The sequence below is a fragment of the Hyaena hyaena genome, unplaced genomic scaffold (genome assembly GCF_003009895.1).
Source record: "Hyaena hyaena isolate Hyena2069 unplaced genomic scaffold, ASM300989v1 scaffold_19, whole genome shotgun sequence".
NCBI classification, from domain to species: Eukaryota; Metazoa; Chordata; class Mammalia; order Carnivora; family Hyaenidae; genus Hyaena; species Hyaena hyaena.
Genome location: NW_024080651.1, coordinates 2,701,879 through 2,719,108, shown reverse-complemented (window position 1 = coordinate 2,719,108; position 17,230 = coordinate 2,701,879). Strand labels below are relative to the sequence as shown.

Below are 17,230 nucleotides of genomic sequence, written 5' to 3'. Positions count from 1 at the left end.
CCATGTGGTCTCCTGGCATTTGAGGGTGTGGTGGTTCCTCAGCGTGCAGGACGTCTCCTGCATGGTGCAGGCTGTCTGGTCCCCTGGCCCCGCCCCCAGCCTGTCAGCATGGGCTCCCAGATATTGTGACAGCCAAAAATGCCCCACCTCATTGTCAAATGTCCTTGGGGGAGGGAGGAATCTCCTCTCCAACATGTACACACTGAGACCCTTAAGGAAATGGACCACATTCTCATGTCACATGCAGAGCTTGGCTGTAATATTCTCAGGAACCCATAATTTTGCATTCTTCTTGGATGAGAGAAGCTGTTACCAAGTTCCCTTTGGTGTGCTTCCTTTGGAAATATGATGGCATCTAAGACTTAGAGCAAATTACACTCCACAGTAAAATAATGGTGTAAGGAGTGACATATTTTTATTTTGCTGTTTGTAATATCAAGGACTGTGGTAACTGAAGCTGTTAGGAATAATACCAACGCCTAGAAAATGGAGTATCACCTTGCCATTCACTGTTTTACTTGATCTTCATAATCATCATCTGAGAGAAGTGAAAACAGGAGGCCAGGGAAAGTAGTTACTTTTCTGAGAGCACAGACTTAGCCTCTGTGGGCTAGCATGGTTGTTATGTTAGAATTTCATATTTAAGTGAGAGCTTCCTTGTGGCCAAAGCAAAAAGAGAAACATAATTCTTGTTAAACCAAAAGATGGGAGCATAGAATTCCTCAGGAAAGCTGAATTCTAAAATTAATTTCTCAAGAGATACTTTTATATATGGGATTATGGTAACAAAATTTACAGTGTAACTAAAATTTTAGCAGCAAAGATTATAATAGATTTCAGTGTGCCTTTTCTAATAACAAATTTGAATAAAAAATCAACTAAGCCTAGGGTAGTAAGATTAAACCTCAATTCACTGAAGCCTGATCAGTGTGGGTTCAAGGTCATTTTGTTCGACTTATAGATTTTAGTGATCTCGCTTGATTCAGGGCTAGAATTCAGGACATTCAGAGAGCTGGATAACTCAGAATCCCCCCAGGAAACTTCTGTTAACAGGTGTTTCCCCTCCCCTCCCCCCTCCCCGACACGGACAGTTTGAAACTGTAGCTCATGACAAGGGCCTGGAAGGTTGATGTTGGATGGGACGTCCATGAGGATGTGCTAGGGTCTGGTGCGGTACCAGCAGCCCACAGAGTATTCTGTTCACACCCAGGCTACCCCAGGTTCATGTACCACTCGGTCCTCCTCACGAATCCAGGCCTGCCACGGCTCCATCTTCTAATAGCAGCAGCGCCATCTGGAACGCATACCTTCGGCAGGCAGGCAGGCAGGCAGGGGAAGAGAGAGAGAGCAGGGAATATTCTACTCCAGCTCTTAAGTGCTTCTGTCTGGAAGGAACACATCGCTTCCATTCACATTCTACTGGGCAAAACAAGTCACTTGGCCACACCTGAGTTCTCCTGAGTACGAAATACACATCTGGGCGTAGAAGGAACCAGAGTCGGGAACATTATAAAATCTGCTACAGATGGGGGAGAAAGCCAGTCCAAACCAAGCAAATGGGATGGGAAAGTCAGGCATACCAGGCAGGGTGGGACTGAGCCGAGGGGCCAAGGGGCTGCTTCTTGGCTGGTGTAGCCAAGGAAGGAGCACAGGAACCGCTGGGCTGGTACCAGGCCCACAGAGTTTATAAATGCCGTTGTCACTGGTCTGCATGCTACTCTACAGGCCAGAGGGACCACGAAGTTGCTCCTGGGGGGTGGGACTGGCCCAGTTTTCTGCGGCTCAGCTCAAGGGAGGAGCAGAAGCGGTTATCTCTGCATTTCAGTGATTCAACCCCAGCGCTGGAAACAAAAGAAATGTTTGTTTCGTATGGAAACAAACTCCCTGTAACATTCTCTGCATTGTTAACTTACAAGGGTGGCTTCCTCCCCTGACTGTGATCCAGAATGAAAACCAGGCACACTTTGCCTTCTCCAAGCAGTGACTAATGGCGGGGCTCGGCCAGGCAGGCCCAGCGTATTTTTCACTCTGCTCTGGGCTTCCCACCAAGTTCTCTCACAGTGGCCAGGCCACAGCCGTTAGGGATGACTGTGCCTAGCACTTCCTACCTCATCATCCATCTCCGGAGCACCCCTCTCCAGCCACCTCCTTTTTAATAGGTTTAATTATTACTTCCCCTACTTCATGGCACAATTAATCTTCCCCACTGCCTCAGGATTTACAACCGTACAGGCCCCGGGAATTTCTGAGCTGATCACCTGCAGTCTTGGTTTTTAACGCTCAGAGGGAAGTAGGAAGCGGGGCCACATATGAAGGCAGTGAAATAAGTGTGGGCTCCAGCCAGCTCCAGGCTGGCTTCTTGTCACTGTCATTCGACGCACGCCTTTGGGATGGTGGCAGGAGGGGGCCTAAGGAGAGCCTTGCGGGCCAGGGGTTGAGTAAATAGGGCCTCTCTATTTCTCTTTCAGCGGCATTATATTTCCTGCAAGTTTGGATATAAGATGAATGAATTCTGAGGATCTAATGTACAGTGTGGTGGCTGTAGGTAGCGATACCCTATTGTAGCTAAGAGAATAGATCTTTATGTATTCTCAAAGCAAAAAAAGGTGATGGATGTGCTAATTAACTTGATTGTGGTAATCATTTCACAGTGAATACGTCTATCAAATCATCACATTCTACCCTTTAACTATATCCAGTTTTGTCAGTTATACCTCAGGAAAGCGGGGGTGAGGAAAAGACAGTATCCAGTGGAGTGTGTCTGTGGGAGGGAGAGGAGGTGTGTGCAGGGATTTCCGCTACCTTCTTATAGCGGGCTCCTCAGAGCTGAAGCGGAAGGGGAGGGCAGTTGGCAGCTGGGACAGAAGTGCCCCTGAACTCAGTGTCACAGAAGCATCTCCAATTGCTGCTGAAGCAAAAGAAGATAACAGCCCCTTAACTTCACTTACCCTTTGCAGGAACAGGAAGGGCCTGGTAGGTTGGATAAAAAAGTAGACAGATGTAATTAAGATAAATGATGGCAGGAGAGACTCGTGATGGCCCAAGAGTGCTCCAGAGGTGACACCCCCACAAGTGATTACATCTGCCTCCTCCTCCTACATTCCTACCTCTCTTAGGATTTCCTGTTCTCTGATGCACACCTCTCTGCTTTAGATACAGATTTAGCCAGGCCAGCAATTTGTTCTTTTATAGCTGCCACAGGATTAGTTTGCCGCGGCAGAACCCTAACGGTAATGTAGACAAAGTGTGTACAAAGTCATGACCGCCTTTCACTAGAAGGCATTCCAACTTCATTCCGGAAGGGCAATGGGTGAGAGAACACGGACTTCCGAGTCAGAAGGACCTGGCTCCCAGTATCCACCCTGTCACTTGGAGCCGTACAGGCCCAAGTGAGTTCTTGACACTTCTCTGAGACCACAGTAGTGACCTCACAGGATTGCTTTGAAGTGTGAAGGAGATTGTCAGGGAGAGGGCTAGGCACTGGTTTTCAGAAGAGCTTACCTACTAGGAAGGTGCTTGTGGCTAAAATCACATGAGAAGTTAATTTTGGAATTGTGTGCATGTAAACATTTCTGTACCTTTGCTCTCCTCCACTGGCAGAAATAATGGGCTGGTCTCCAGGTCATAAACAGTAACCTGAAAACAAGATAAAACATCCAGTTGGTTGTGTTTTCAACACAGAGCACTTTCCTCTCATGCCTTCAGTTCCAGCCGTCCGTTTCCCAGGCAGGTCTGTCCCCTCCTCCCCACTGCAAGCCTGGGGATATTTCAGGTACACCTAGGAGATTCTGCGTGGTGACTGGAGAGGGAGAGAATCCAGGGAGCCTAAGGAGCTGGAATAATGGGTGCCGATCTTTTGAAATTAAGGGTAAAACTCAGTATTGTGACTATAAATAAATCAAAGCGGTGGGACCAGGCACTGCATTGTCTTGCTCCTCTCAGCCGGGAGAAGAGGGATGTGGAGGCTGGTAAACCCATACACACTGGACACCAGCTGATTTCTTTCTCTTGTGAGGCCCCAAAGACTGACAAAATGAACTTGAATATCCACGTCAGGACTTAGCTATGGGGAAGTTTCCTGATCCAAAAGGAACTACAGAAGGATGTGCAAGCACGGGTCTCTCTGAGCATCTTGATTACCTGATTTATCTTTCTATTATGGAACTTGTCACCCCCCACACACACACATACACCCCCACACAGCAGAGGGGATGGTATAATGAACTCCCACGTGCCCATAACGCAGTTATCCACATTTTGCTAATCTGCTCTCATCTATTTTCATAAACGCACCCACGCCTACCCACCCACACGTGCTTGCTTCTCTCCCCTGCTGGAGTGTTTTTAAAGCATGCGACAGCCACCATGTCGTTTCATTTGTGAATACTTCTAGATGTATTTCGAACAGAGGAGAGCTTCTCTGCTGCTGTCCCATGTCCCACCTAGGAGACTAGTAACAGTTCCTTTATGCCTCCTCCTTGGAAGCAGATGGGCTGGTACAGCCGAGGGCCTGTGCGCCTAGAGTCCCTCCCTCCGCTCTGCCATGGCCTCACTTCCTCTCACGGGGCCTGGGTCACGTCATTCATAAAGTCAGCCTCAGGGAGAGCCTCTTCCGGCCCCCCCATCTCACCGTTTCCCTTGAGAATAGCTGGGGCTTTGGCTAGGCCGGGGCACATCCCACCCTGCTGGAAAGCAGCGGTAGAGAGCAGATGAGCTCTTAAAGCCCCACTTGCATTACGTGCTCTTCATAATCAAAGCAATCATATTTTCCATGAGAAGAGCACCTCCGTTGTTTGCGGAGGCAGGCTGAGGCCCTACTTCCAGAGAATTCACAAGAGTAAAGGCAGCCAGAAGTCACTGTTTAAATGCTAGATGTTCTAACTTAAGTAGTAATTCTGCTTGGCCCATCCCGTTTCCCTTGGTCCTAGCTGGTCATGGTTCGTAATCCGAAGCAGGCCGTATTGAGCATTCCCATTCCCTTGTACTGGCTTCTCTTTTTATTTTTTTTATTTTTTTCCAATTTTTTATTTATTTCTGAGAGAGAGAGACACACACACAGCGTGAGCAGGGGAGGGTCAGAGAGAGAGGGAGACACAGACTCTAAAGCAGGCTCCAGGCTCCGAGCCAGCCATCACCACAGAGCCTGATGCGGGGCTCAAACCCACGAACCCACAAACCATGAGATCATGACCTGAGCCGAAGTCGGATGCCCAACCAACTGAGCCACCCAGGTGCCCCTGTGCTGGCTTCTCTTAAGCATCATCACCTGGGCCCTCCCAGCAGCTTTTGAAGTAGGTATTCTTAATCCCAGGCAGGGACCGTTCCTGACGCTGAGACGGAGGCCCACTGTGGTGATGTATATATCCACACACGTGTGTCCTTTCTCCACGCGCCCTTGTGGGAACGCAGCTTTGTGAGGATCTTCTGCCCCACTAATCTTCATTTAATCCCCCTCCCCTGCAGCACGTTGTCACCTAGCACACCCCTGCTGACAGGCTCTCTGTAAGTCTTCATCTGAGTGACGGCCCTGGAAAATCAAGCTGTGGTCTCGAAAGGGAAGGAGGATCTGCAGATTATCTCCTCAGCATGTGCAGTCACTCTGCTGGCAGTTCTCAGGGCCGCTTTTATGTTGCCTCAACAAAGAGAGCGGCTGCCAAGAGCATGTAATGTTCTGTTCAGAATTCTCCAGGCTGGCAGAGGCTGCGACAGTGGAGACACAGGGCAAGATGAAAAAATTCCCATCTCAGCCAGGCCCGTCGCCTCCTACCCTCACGCGTGTCCGGAAGTCTTTGTTTTTGAGACTCTGCCGATGATTCTGTATAAAGCCTTGGAAGTGTCAGACGAGGAAGAAGGAGAGGAGGGAGGGGAGTGCATGGGCGAGCTGGCTGGGGGTCAGATCATTTTGCCATCACCAGCAGGCAGTTTCTTTCACAACTCATTGAACCCTGGGTAGCCATTATCGTCCCAACTGCTCCCTGTTAACCAGGCCAGACTCTTGAGGCTGTGAGAGGAAGCAGGAATTCCTTGTCCTTTCTGTTGCTCTCTAAATACCGCTGGTACCGCACTCAGACAGCATGCTGTAGGCCACAAAACTTATTTGATAGGCACTGTTATGTTTCTCATACCACTTCTCTGAGATGGTATAGCCTGACCCAAATAAGAAAACAAAAACACCAAAATGTTTTCAGTTAGGAAAGAAAGGGAAAGAAAGAAAGAAAGGTTCAGAGACACCAAGTGACTGCCTAAGGTACCCAGCCAAATAAGGTGGGGGCCATTCCCATTGTGTTTGTAAATGCTCAGGACGGACCCCACGACAGGGCTTGATCCCACAGCCCTGGGATCGTGACCTGAGCCAGAATCAAGAGTCAGACAGATACTTAACCAACCAAGCCACCCAGGTGGCCTACCATTTTGTATAATTAAGTTTCATTTGTTCTAGGGCAAACTCAAAAATATTTTTTTCCTACTTCACCATTAAAAAAAAACCATTTTTAAATGTTTATTTACTTTTGAGAGAGAGAGAGAGAGAGACAGAATCCAAAGCAGGCTCCAGGCTCTGAGCTGTCAGCACAGAGCCTAGCACAAGTCTTGAACTCACAAACTGCGAGATCATGACCTGAGCCAAAGCTAGATGCTTAACTGAATAAGCCACCCAGGCAGCCCCCTACTTCACCATTTTTAATGGCACTATGTTATTCCATTAGACAGAGAACCATGATTTACTGAGGTTTTTTTTATATAATTTATTGTCAACTTAACTAACATACATTGTATACAGTGTGCTCTTAGTTTTGGGGGTAGATTGGGTTATTTTTAAACTATGAAATATTTTACTCTCATAAGAAAATATACAGACTAATTACCATAGTTTAATCTCTACCACCTTGAGAATTTTCTTTCCTGGAAGCCTACAGTAATTTCAGTAACTAATATTTGAATTTCAGTCTGCAGTTTATAGTGCTCTTGCACATACATTATTTCATTTGATCCTCACCACTGCCCTCTAAGATTGGCATTGAGATTATTATTTTCCTCACTTTATAGATGAACTATGAAAAGCTCAGAGAGGCTAAGTGATTTTTCCAGTATCCCGAGCTGACTTAACATGAAGGAGCTGGCTGGGCTCAGAAGTAGACAGACAGAATGGCTTTGGAGGGGCAGACCTCCACCCCGGACAGGAGAGGACATCAGTCCAGAAGGGCAGCCTCACATGCTCCTCCCTGCCCACCTCACCGCAGCATTTCTGATGTGTGCTGGCATTATTCGCATCCTGACTGCCCCCCTTACACACCCTGTGTGCTCTCTGAGGACAGCCGTGCGTCTATTTCACTGTCTGCCCCCCTGCCTACCACAAAGCTGAGCACCCAGTAAATCCCAGCTCAGCACATGAGCCAGTGAGTGAAACGTGTCACACAGATAAGCAAATTGTGGGGCTGCACTTTGACAGCTTGCTTTCTTGGCGTGTCTATTTTCAGTTCAGACTTTTAACAAGAACCCAGCTTGGTGTTTTTGAGTTTTTGTGCTTCAGCAGGTTTGGGACGCCACTGAGAAGCTCACGCACTAAGTCATGGAAGAGTGTGTTCAAATCCAAGTGCAAGGAGAAACTATTTGTGTACTAGATTCTCTCCATCTTTTCCAGTGCCCCTGTCCCTACCCCAGGCCCCATTGGAATCAACCAGGCTCTGCTTAAAGTTGCCTCCCAAATTACTTTGATGATATATATCCCTCCTTTGGAACTACTTTATATTTTTTATGTTGATGATATATCCCATTTTGAACTGCTTGTAGAAACCATGGCTTAGCTGAGGGTTGTTTAAAGTCCTGTCATTATCGACTATAAAAGCTATAGAACAGAATTACAGGAAATTTTGGAACAAAAAAATCATTCAAATGCCATCACCTCACAAGGCAACAGTTTCCATTTTTGCATAATCCCCTCAAGGTCTTGTCCATGTGCATGCACTCATTTTCCTAGATGTTGTCACAGGGAGCATGGAGCATTGTTTCCTGCTTTTTTCACTTATTAGTGTAAGAACCTTTCCCCCCCACTTTTCTACACAGATTTCATAATTATCTTTTAATGACTGCATAATCCTCTGTTGAGTTGATATACCAAAATGTACTTCCACAGCCCACAGTGTTGGCCATTTCAGATGTTTCTGATTTCCCACTAATCTACAAATGCTGTGGTGAAGATTGTTATGCAAATAGCTTTTACATTTGTCAAGTGACTTCCTTCAAATATATTCCCCTGAGTAGGATTGCAGGGTCTGAGCAGGACCCTGTTTGTGACACTTGCCTTCCTGCTCCTCCACGCTCTCTCCTCCTTAATGTCCGGCCAGTGATGTGTTCACCAATTCAGGGCAACTTCATCAGTGTAGGGTGGTGCTAAAATTTTTTGTTTGCTAATTTAGCTGAAGGAAAATGGTACTGCAGGATGGCTTTATTTTGCATTTCTTTGATTATTAAAAGAAATTAGCATTTTCCCCTGTGGTTATTCTTTGTATTTTTTGGATGTGAGTTGTCTGCTCACACTTACTGTTCTTTGCCTGTTTCAGTAAATTGGGGTTTTGATTTTATTTTTAATCAAACCAAATATCTTCATACACAATAGCTATTAGGTTTTGTCATGTATGTTTCACATATTTTCCAGCATTGTGTTTGCCTTTAAATTTTAGATATTATTTGAGTACAAAACTTCTTAATTTTGTAATCAAATCTGTCCATGTTTTTTTTTTTTCTTTTTTTCTTTTTCTGTTGCTTCAAAGCTTAGAAAGCTATCTCCCCTCTGGAAAGCTGATAAATATTTAATGCTACCTTCTGTTATTTTAAATTCTCTAATTCATCTGGATTGTATTTGTGAATAAATTGAGTTGCGAATGACATTTTCCCCCCCAAATTGCTCATCAGTTATTCTAACCTCATTCTGTTCCTTTATTCTCTTTCTCAGGAATCATACACCAGATGAAGGGCGATTATGATACTGCACTGAAACTCCACAAGACCCACCTGTGCATCGCCCAGGAGCTGAGTGACTACGCTGCCCAGGGCCGTGCCTATGGGAACATGGGTAATGCCTACAGCGCTCTGGGCATGTACGACCAGGCAGTCAAGTACCACCGGCAGGAGCTGCAGATCTCCATGGAAGTGAATGACCGTGCCTCCCAGGCCTCCACCCACGGGAACCTGGCCGTGGCGTACCAGGCCTTGGGTGCCCACGACCGGGCCCTGCAACATTATCAGAACCACCTGAACATTGCTCGCGAGCTTCGCGACATCCAGAGTGAGGCCCGGGCCCTCAGCAACCTGGGCAACTTCCATTGCTCTCGGGGGGAGTATGTCCAGGCCGCCCCCTATTATGAACAGTACCTCCGGCTCACTCCCGACCTTCAAGACATGGAAGGAGAAGGGAAGGTCTGCCACAACCTCGGCTATGCCCATTACTGCCTTGGAAATTACCAGGAGGCGGTCAAGTACTATGAGCAGGATCTGGCACTGGCCAAAGACCTTCACGACAAATTGAGCCAGGCAAAAGCATACTGCAACTTGGGCCTAGCCTTCAAGGCTCTGCTGAACTTCAGCAAAGCTGAAGAGTGTCAGAAGTACCTACTGTCCCTTGCCCAGTCCCTAAATAATTCCCAGGCTAAATTTCGAGCCCTAGGGAACCTGGGTGATATATTCATCTGTAAAAAAGATATAAATGGTGCAATAAAATTCTATGAGCAGCAGCTGGGCTTAGCTCACCACATAAAGGACAGAAGACTGGAAGCCAGTGCATACGCAGCCCTGGGCACGGCATACCGCATGATCCAGAAATACGACAAGGCCTTGGGTTATCACACGCAGGAACTGGAGGTCTATCAGGAGCTGAGCGATTTGCCAGGGGAGTGCAGAGCTCATGGGCACCTGGCTGCCGTCTACATGGCCCTGGGGAAATATACAATGGCGTTCAAGTGTTACGAAGAGCAGCTGGATCTAGGGCAGAAGCTGAAGGACCCCAGTCTGGAAGCCCAGGTCTATGGCAACATGGGCATCACAAAGATGAACATGAACGTGATGGAAGAGGCCATCGGCTACTTTGAGCAGCAACTGGCCATGCTGCAGCAGCTAAGTGGAAATGAGTCAGTGCTCGACAGGGGCCGGGCCTACGGCAACCTGGGGGATTGTTACGAGGCCCTGGGTGACTATGAGGAAGCTATCAAGTACTACGAACAGTATCTGTCTGTGGCCCAGAGTCTGAATCGCATGCAAGACCAAGCCAAGGCTTACCGGGGACTAGGAAATGGCCACAGGTAAAAATGACAGGGGACAAATGTGGTTGATGACATGCACCAAGAGCATCTGTGGCAGTAATGGCAACTTAAGTCTGCATGACAGCTTGTTAACGACAGAGCATTTTCGTATGTGTCTTATTTGCCTCCTCCAGTGATTTTGTGAATTTAGCAGGGATGTTATCACCCTTATGTTATGGAGGGAACGACTAAGGCTCAGAGAGGTTGGATCAACGTCCAAAATTACACAGCTTAGAAAGGACACCCCAGAATCAAACCCAGGGCTGTCTGACCCAAAATGCCATGTTTTTGTGACTACATCGTAGAAGGATAAAAGGGATAATGGGAACGGGAAAGGTGGATGCATCCATCCAACTGACTTTTTCTGAAGGCCTCTCACATTATATGAATGTGTTTGTTAATACAACATCCATCCCCACCAGTTACTAGGACTCCCACTTCATTGCTTTTAGGGAAAGTCACCTAAGGACGGCAGGAGTGAATAAACATATACTATCATCATCATGCCAGGCACCTTGCAGTGATATCTTGCTTAGTATTTATGGCAGTCCTGTATTACTCTACACTTATTATGATCCGCTATGGGCTGTGGGATTTACTATCATTCAGAAACGGAGGCTCAGGGAAAGGAAATCATGTGCCCCACACAACTGGCTTGGTCTGCCGCCAAAATCCATGCTCTTCCCAGCCTTATCATGTCATCTCTTAGCAGCATAAAAAGACACACTGTTGGCCAAGGTGATGCTTTCCTTCTGAATGTGGGGAACCCAAGAAGGTGTCTGTGTCTGCAGAATTTACGGCCCTTTCAGATCAGCAGGGGATTAGGGCTCCTGGAGTGGAGGAAGGGCAAGGGTCAAACTAAATCATCACCCACAGAGTGCTCCGAGGAGCTCAGGGTGAAAGATTTATAGCCATTGTAAAGTGATTTCAAAAACATAGTCTAAGCGGTAGTGGAAATTGGGAGGCCCAAAGAACCAAACAGTTCACTTGCTATCATTGTGCCTATTAATATATTTTATGTTTCCTCTGGGGTGTATATCCCATTGAATCTCAAGCTCTTGGGAAGGTCACTAAGAGATGACTTTTGAATTGCTTTCCAGATTATGAAATTCCCCTGTATCTCACTCTAAGGGCACATGATAGATTTTAGCTAGAAGAGGAGTTAAGAGCTTCTATAGTAAGTGACAATGACAAATGCTTTTCATTTTCTCAGGGGCTTTAGCATGTCTGCACCTGCACAAAATAATATCATTGCTTTTCTGTCTACATCCCCACAGGGCAATGGGGAGCTTGCAGCAGGCCCTCGTGTGCTTTGAAAAGAGGCTCGTGGTCGCCCATGAGCTCGGGGAGGCCTTTAATAAAGCCCAGGCCTATGGAGAGCTAGGAAGTCTGCACAGCCAATTAGGGAATTACGAACAAGCCATTTCCTGCCTTGAACGCCAGCTGAACATTGCTAGAGAGATGAAAGATCGCGCACTGGAAAGTGATGCGGCCTGTGGCCTCGGTGGCGTTTACCAGCAGATGGGGGAGTATGACACGGCCCTGCAATACCACCAGCTCGACCTGCAGATAGCAGAGGAGACCAATAACCCCACGGGCCAGGGGCGAGCCTACGGGAACCTGGGCCTGACATATGAATCCCTGGGCACCTTTGAGAGGGCTGTGGTCTATCAGGAACAGCACTTGAGCATCGCGGCACAGATGAATGACTTGGTGGCCAAGACGGTGTCGTATAGTAGCCTCGGAAGGACCCATCATGCCTTGCAGAACTATTCCCAGGCAGTAATGTACTTACAGGAAGGTAAGCGAAAAGGCCTGGGGTGGTCTCTTGGTGTACTCTGAGATCGAGTTCAGAGTCTACTTGGAAGGAAGGGTGCACAGTTGGAGTGGCCACCTCTGCTTGGGGTGAGCAGCTCAGAGGCTGTATCGTTAGTTCAACCCGAAAACCGCGGTGCCCCCGCTGGGTGTTCCTTAATAGCTCAAAGGCATTGCATCGCCCAGAATGCGTTACCCGGGTTCTGTAACACTCGTAGCCAGCTGCCCAGAGCAAACATGTTCCCACACAAGAGGAGTCAAGGTAAGCTTTTGTCGTGTAAAATTTAAGGTCCTGAACCAGAGGAAAACACCCATCAGGTCAAAGCCCTGTTGTCCTTCTGGAAAATACATAAACGGTAACAACACTGTATAGAAGTCAATTTTGATGTGGCAGCTGAGATCTGATCCAGTCTGAGGGTCCCTCCAGCCGTTGACCAGGCTTGCTTCCCAGTGTGTATTGTCCACAGGGCCTGCACTGGTGCTGTGGCGGCCTTGTGCCTGGCACAAGTGACAGGAAGCGATTGCTCCTGCCATGGCCTCCTCTTCCTCCTCCTTCCCTTCTCTCTCCTCGACCTCCCCCTCCCTCACCCCCATCTCTGCTGCTGTCAGGTTCCATGCAGCTACTGCTCCAGAAAGCTCTTCCCCTCACATGGGCACACTGCATCCTCCCATCCTGGGAAGGGGAAATGGCAGATACGATGTTCTTGGCTCAGTAGCCAAAGGAAATAGTTGCTGACTTCAAGTAAAAACTGCGTTTTTTAGTTTCCAGGGGCCTTTGCATATATAGTCTCTTTAATCAGATTTAATTCTCACAGTAACCTTGGGAGGTGATCTTTATTCCCATTTACAGCCAGAAGATCTGAGGCTCAGAGAGTCCAGTGGCTTAGTCCTGACCATATGGTCAGTCTGGGGTGGAATGGGGCCCAGTCCAACTTTTCCAACCCCAGAAGCCACACAAGACCCTATGTGGAGTTGTTTCTAATCTCCCAAGCACAGAGGAGGGTTGGAGCAGTCAGACACCCCCTATTACTCGGGAGCCCCAGCTGGGAAGCCAGGAGCGAGGGAAGCGGGAAGCAAAGTAGAGAATGAGCCAGAAGCTGATGGTTTGCTGTCATCCTCCACGCAGACCAGACGTTGCTCTGGCTTGCAGGCTGAGAGGTTACCTAGAGTCTGGGAGCCACTTTCCAGACCTTATTTGGCTCCACTCAATGGCGGCTCTGCCTCAATGCATTAAATATGAGAGTTGGCTTTGGGTTTCCCGAAACTTAACTGTGGTCAAATTCCAATAGACTGGGGGCGATTTTCAGTTTTGTGAAAACTATTAAATTCAGACCCAGCATATGACAGCCTTTCAGCTATGTTCTTTTGTACTTCCTGAAATGTTGTTTCCATAAAGCAGCTGCTTTTGCCCGAGACCTTGTAACATAATTCTATATTTATGGAAAACTCCCAATTTCATTTTTATTGTTTCTTGTCATTTTAAGTCCTGTGGAGATCTCACTTCTTGTTGTGGCATCTCCCTGGTATCTGTGTTCCATGGACGTGCTCCACCAGAAATCCTGGGGTGTCTCATGAGCCAAGTTAGACACCTCTTCTCATGAGCTGTTACAGGTGCAGATGCCTGCAAGGCCCTTTCCGAGAGCTCTGAGTCACATCTGCAGCATCTTGCACTGAGGGAACAGCTCACTCAGACACCACCGTGGTTCTGTCTCTCTCTCTCTCTCTCTCTCTCTCTCTCTCTCTCTCTCTCCTCTTTCTCTCCTGGCTTTCAGAGAGGGCTGCAAGTCAGCAGCACCCTGCACTCCGCCCGGTTTACCAGAACCTTCTAGGTGGGGCCTGCTCTGAGATGGCTGTATAAGTGCTCCAGGTGATTTGTATAGACATCTCCGTGTAAAGCCACTGGTCTTTCCAGCTCTTTCTCTTTTTGCAAATGAAAAAAAGAAGCCTAGACAATTTAGTGACCTGCACAGTCACATGCAACTAGTTCCTAGCAAACCAGGCTTCAGGGATGCTGGTTGGGTGGGTTAGATTCCTAAGAGGCAGAGGCAGCTAGGAGCAGGCAGGACAGATACTGTGTCTGCCTAGTGCTTTTACCTCCTCATTGTTGAACCTGACTGTGGGCTGGAGTGTGGCCTACGTGAGGGGATCCAGTGGGGAACAAGGGCCCCGCTCACACAGAACTTTCTAGGGAGGCTACCTCAATGAATTTTACTTCCAACTCATATGAATACAGTTCTCATGTTGAAGACTAAAACAACCAGTGTTCCCCTGCTTGTCACCAACAACCATCTTCTTCCATCAGTGTTCCTATTCTAGCAAGTATTTTAAAATGTGAATAATTTCCAAGTATTATTTTTGTTAACCAGTGACATGAGTTAAACATAATGTGGTGTTTCTAAGTTTCCTGAGTTATGTGCATTTTGAAATGCATACATTTTATGAACAGGGACCTGAATATCACTTTTATTATCGTCTCAACTGACTCCGTTCCTTTTCAAAAGTCAGAAATTGCATGGGCCCAGCATGCTCAGAGGCAGGCTCCCATGCACTCCAAATTCGATTCAAAAAAGGAAGTCCTTCCTTTGTGAGTATAGCTATAGTGTGGGAGCCTTCACACTGTCCTCTGCACAAGGTAACTCCTGCGTGCAGAGAGCCAGGTCATGAGGACAAAGCCATCCCAAGAACTGCTTAGTGGCCAGTACAATAAATGGTTGCCCTCGGATTTGGATCGCAGAAAGCCCTGGAGGTGGCTGGTGTCCTGAACGCCAGAAGCTTGCTGTAGGCAAGTGACCCAAACTGCAGGTATCTCTCTGAAGGCCATTAGAATGAGGACAGCCTCATTTAAGGCTTTCAACTCATAATAGCACTTGTTCTGAAACCCTGCTGGGGCACATCAAAGTCTCAGCTTTAAAGGAAAAACAGATTGGACGTGGAATGCATCAGCAGCATCAGGAACAGAAGGCGGGGTCAGACGGTGTGTGCGTTCTGCTTTGGGGAGAACATCAGATGTGTCTGCCATAAACACTGCCTGGGTGCTATGCGTGTGAGATAGGAAGATGTATTAGCTTGGCTTCTGCACTACACTATGGAACTGTCAGGAAGAAGCCTCTGCCTGCCAGACAATTAGGTTAGATAAATGTATAGGCCAGGGGTTTTCATTCGCAAAGCTGAGGATTTCACATCTGGGAGGCGGCCAAGTTAGCTTCATTCACCACAGTGTTTCTGTTTGCCCTGCAAACCTGTTTCCTGCTGGTGGCTGTCACCTGAGCTCTCGCCAGGGCATCTTGAGGTGTCCCAGAAAGGTTGCCGCGGACACAGACTCTGAAGAGAATGCTTACTCTGCCCTGGCTGAGTCTACTTCTGTCCTGTGTCTTATTTAGCCGTTTTGTTAGCATTCTTTGTACCCTCCCCAGGCAGAATGACCCGCCGGGACTCCTTGGCAGGGTGACATTGTCTGTCTTCTATGTGTCCTTAAAATTCCTCTGATTTCAGGTTTAAGGTTAGCTGAGCAACTGGGCAGAAGAGAAGATGAAGCCAAAATTCGCCACGGTCTTGGTCTCTCCCTTTGGGCTAGTGGGAATCTGGAGGAGGCCCAGCACCAGGTGAGCAGGAGAACCCCTGTCCCAAGTGGATTTTGTTGCCAGAAGCAGGATGCCCTCGGGATTACTGTCCTAGCAGTGATGACACTTGCTGGAGGGTGCTAACCCCTACTCTGGGGTCGATGTGCAGGACGTCCCCCCCAGGAGTGCTGAAACACAGTGAAGACTCTTGCTTACCTGTCTGATAGATTTCTCAGTGATTTCTTTGGAATTCTTGGGCCATGTGCTACTGTTTCTCATGAAGCCTTAATAGGAAATTACATGCATTTTATGATAGAAGTCATTCCGGAATTTGTGCCATGACATCCTACAATGTTATGGTATTTTACTTAACTTTTTAAACTATTAAGGGCAGTTTAAAGAATTAACTATTTCCTTGTTTTAAAAATTAAAACTTATATTGCTATAGCTATTTTCCATTTTTGAAGCACAGTCACTCACTGAATTTATTCCTCATATAACCCTGTGAGGTAAAATGACGACCATTCCCTTTATTGAAAAGAAGAAACTGAGGCTCCAGATCTTGCCCAGAGTCACATAATGAATTAATGGTAGAGCTGAGGATACTAAGTGTAAAGTCTCTTAGTCTTGGAATTCTTTCCATTTTAAAAAATATTTTTGTAAATGTTTGTTTATTTTTGAGAGAGAGAGAGAGAGAGTGCGAGTGGGGGAGGGGCAGAGAGAGGAGACACAGAATCTGAAGCTGGCTCCAGGCTCCCAGCTGTCAGCACAGAGCCTGACACAGGGCTCAAACGTACGAGCTGTGAGATCATGACCGGAACCAAAGTCAGACGCTTAACTGACCGAGGCACCCAGGCGCCCCACATTCTTTCCTTTTTTAAAATTTGCATGAACTTAAAATCCTATACTCGTTCTAACATATAAACATTAAAGTCTTGGGGCACCTGGGTGGCTCAGTCAGTTGAGTGTACGACTTTGGCTTATGTCATGATCTCACAGTTAGTGGGTTTGAGCCCCACATCGGCCTCTGTGCTGACAGCTTAGAGCCTAGAGCCTGCTTCTGATTCTGTCCCTCTCTCTCTCTTTCTCTCTGTGTCCCTCCCCCACTCATGCTCTGTTTCTCTCTCTCTCTCAAAAATAAACAAACAAACAAAAAAAAAGCGATAGAAAAGTCTTGTGGTCTCCTTGATGGAGAAACCACTTAAAGCAGCAGGATGGTGTCTTTTTTAAAGTTTTTTATTTATTTTTGAGAGAGAGTGAGTGAGCACAAACATGCAGAGGGGCAGAGAGAGGGAGACACAGAATCCCAGGCAGGCTCCATGCCAGCAGCACAGAGCCTGATGTGGGGCTTGAATTCAAGAACTGTGAGATCACGACCTGAGCCAAATCAAGAGCCAGCTGCTTAACTGACTGAGTCCCCCAGGCACCCCAGCAGGAGGGTGTCTTTTCAGGAGTCTCACGCATCGGGTCCTGCGGGTGTTCCTGTGATCGGGTGTGGCTCCAGAGGCGCTTGTCCAGGGAAGACCGGACCTGGTCACTATGGTGGAGCACGGTATTTGATTC

The 17,230-nt window shown here is 47.4% G+C and overlaps 1 protein-coding gene across 1 annotated transcript in view; it reads left to right on the top strand.

Moving 5' to 3' along the window:
* TTC28 (tetratricopeptide repeat domain 28) overlaps window positions 1–17,230 on the top strand; it is a 607,700-nt gene that overhangs the window by 484,616 nt on the left and 105,854 nt on the right. Inside the window, exons 7-9 of the mRNA XM_039225918.1 lie at window positions 8,951–10,292; window positions 11,570–12,093; window positions 15,600–15,709. Of these exons, the coding sequence (XP_039081849.1) occupies window positions 8,951–10,292; window positions 11,570–12,093; window positions 15,600–15,709 (1,976 nt within the window). The remainder of the gene's footprint in view (window positions 1–8,950; window positions 10,293–11,569; window positions 12,094–15,599; window positions 15,710–17,230) is intronic.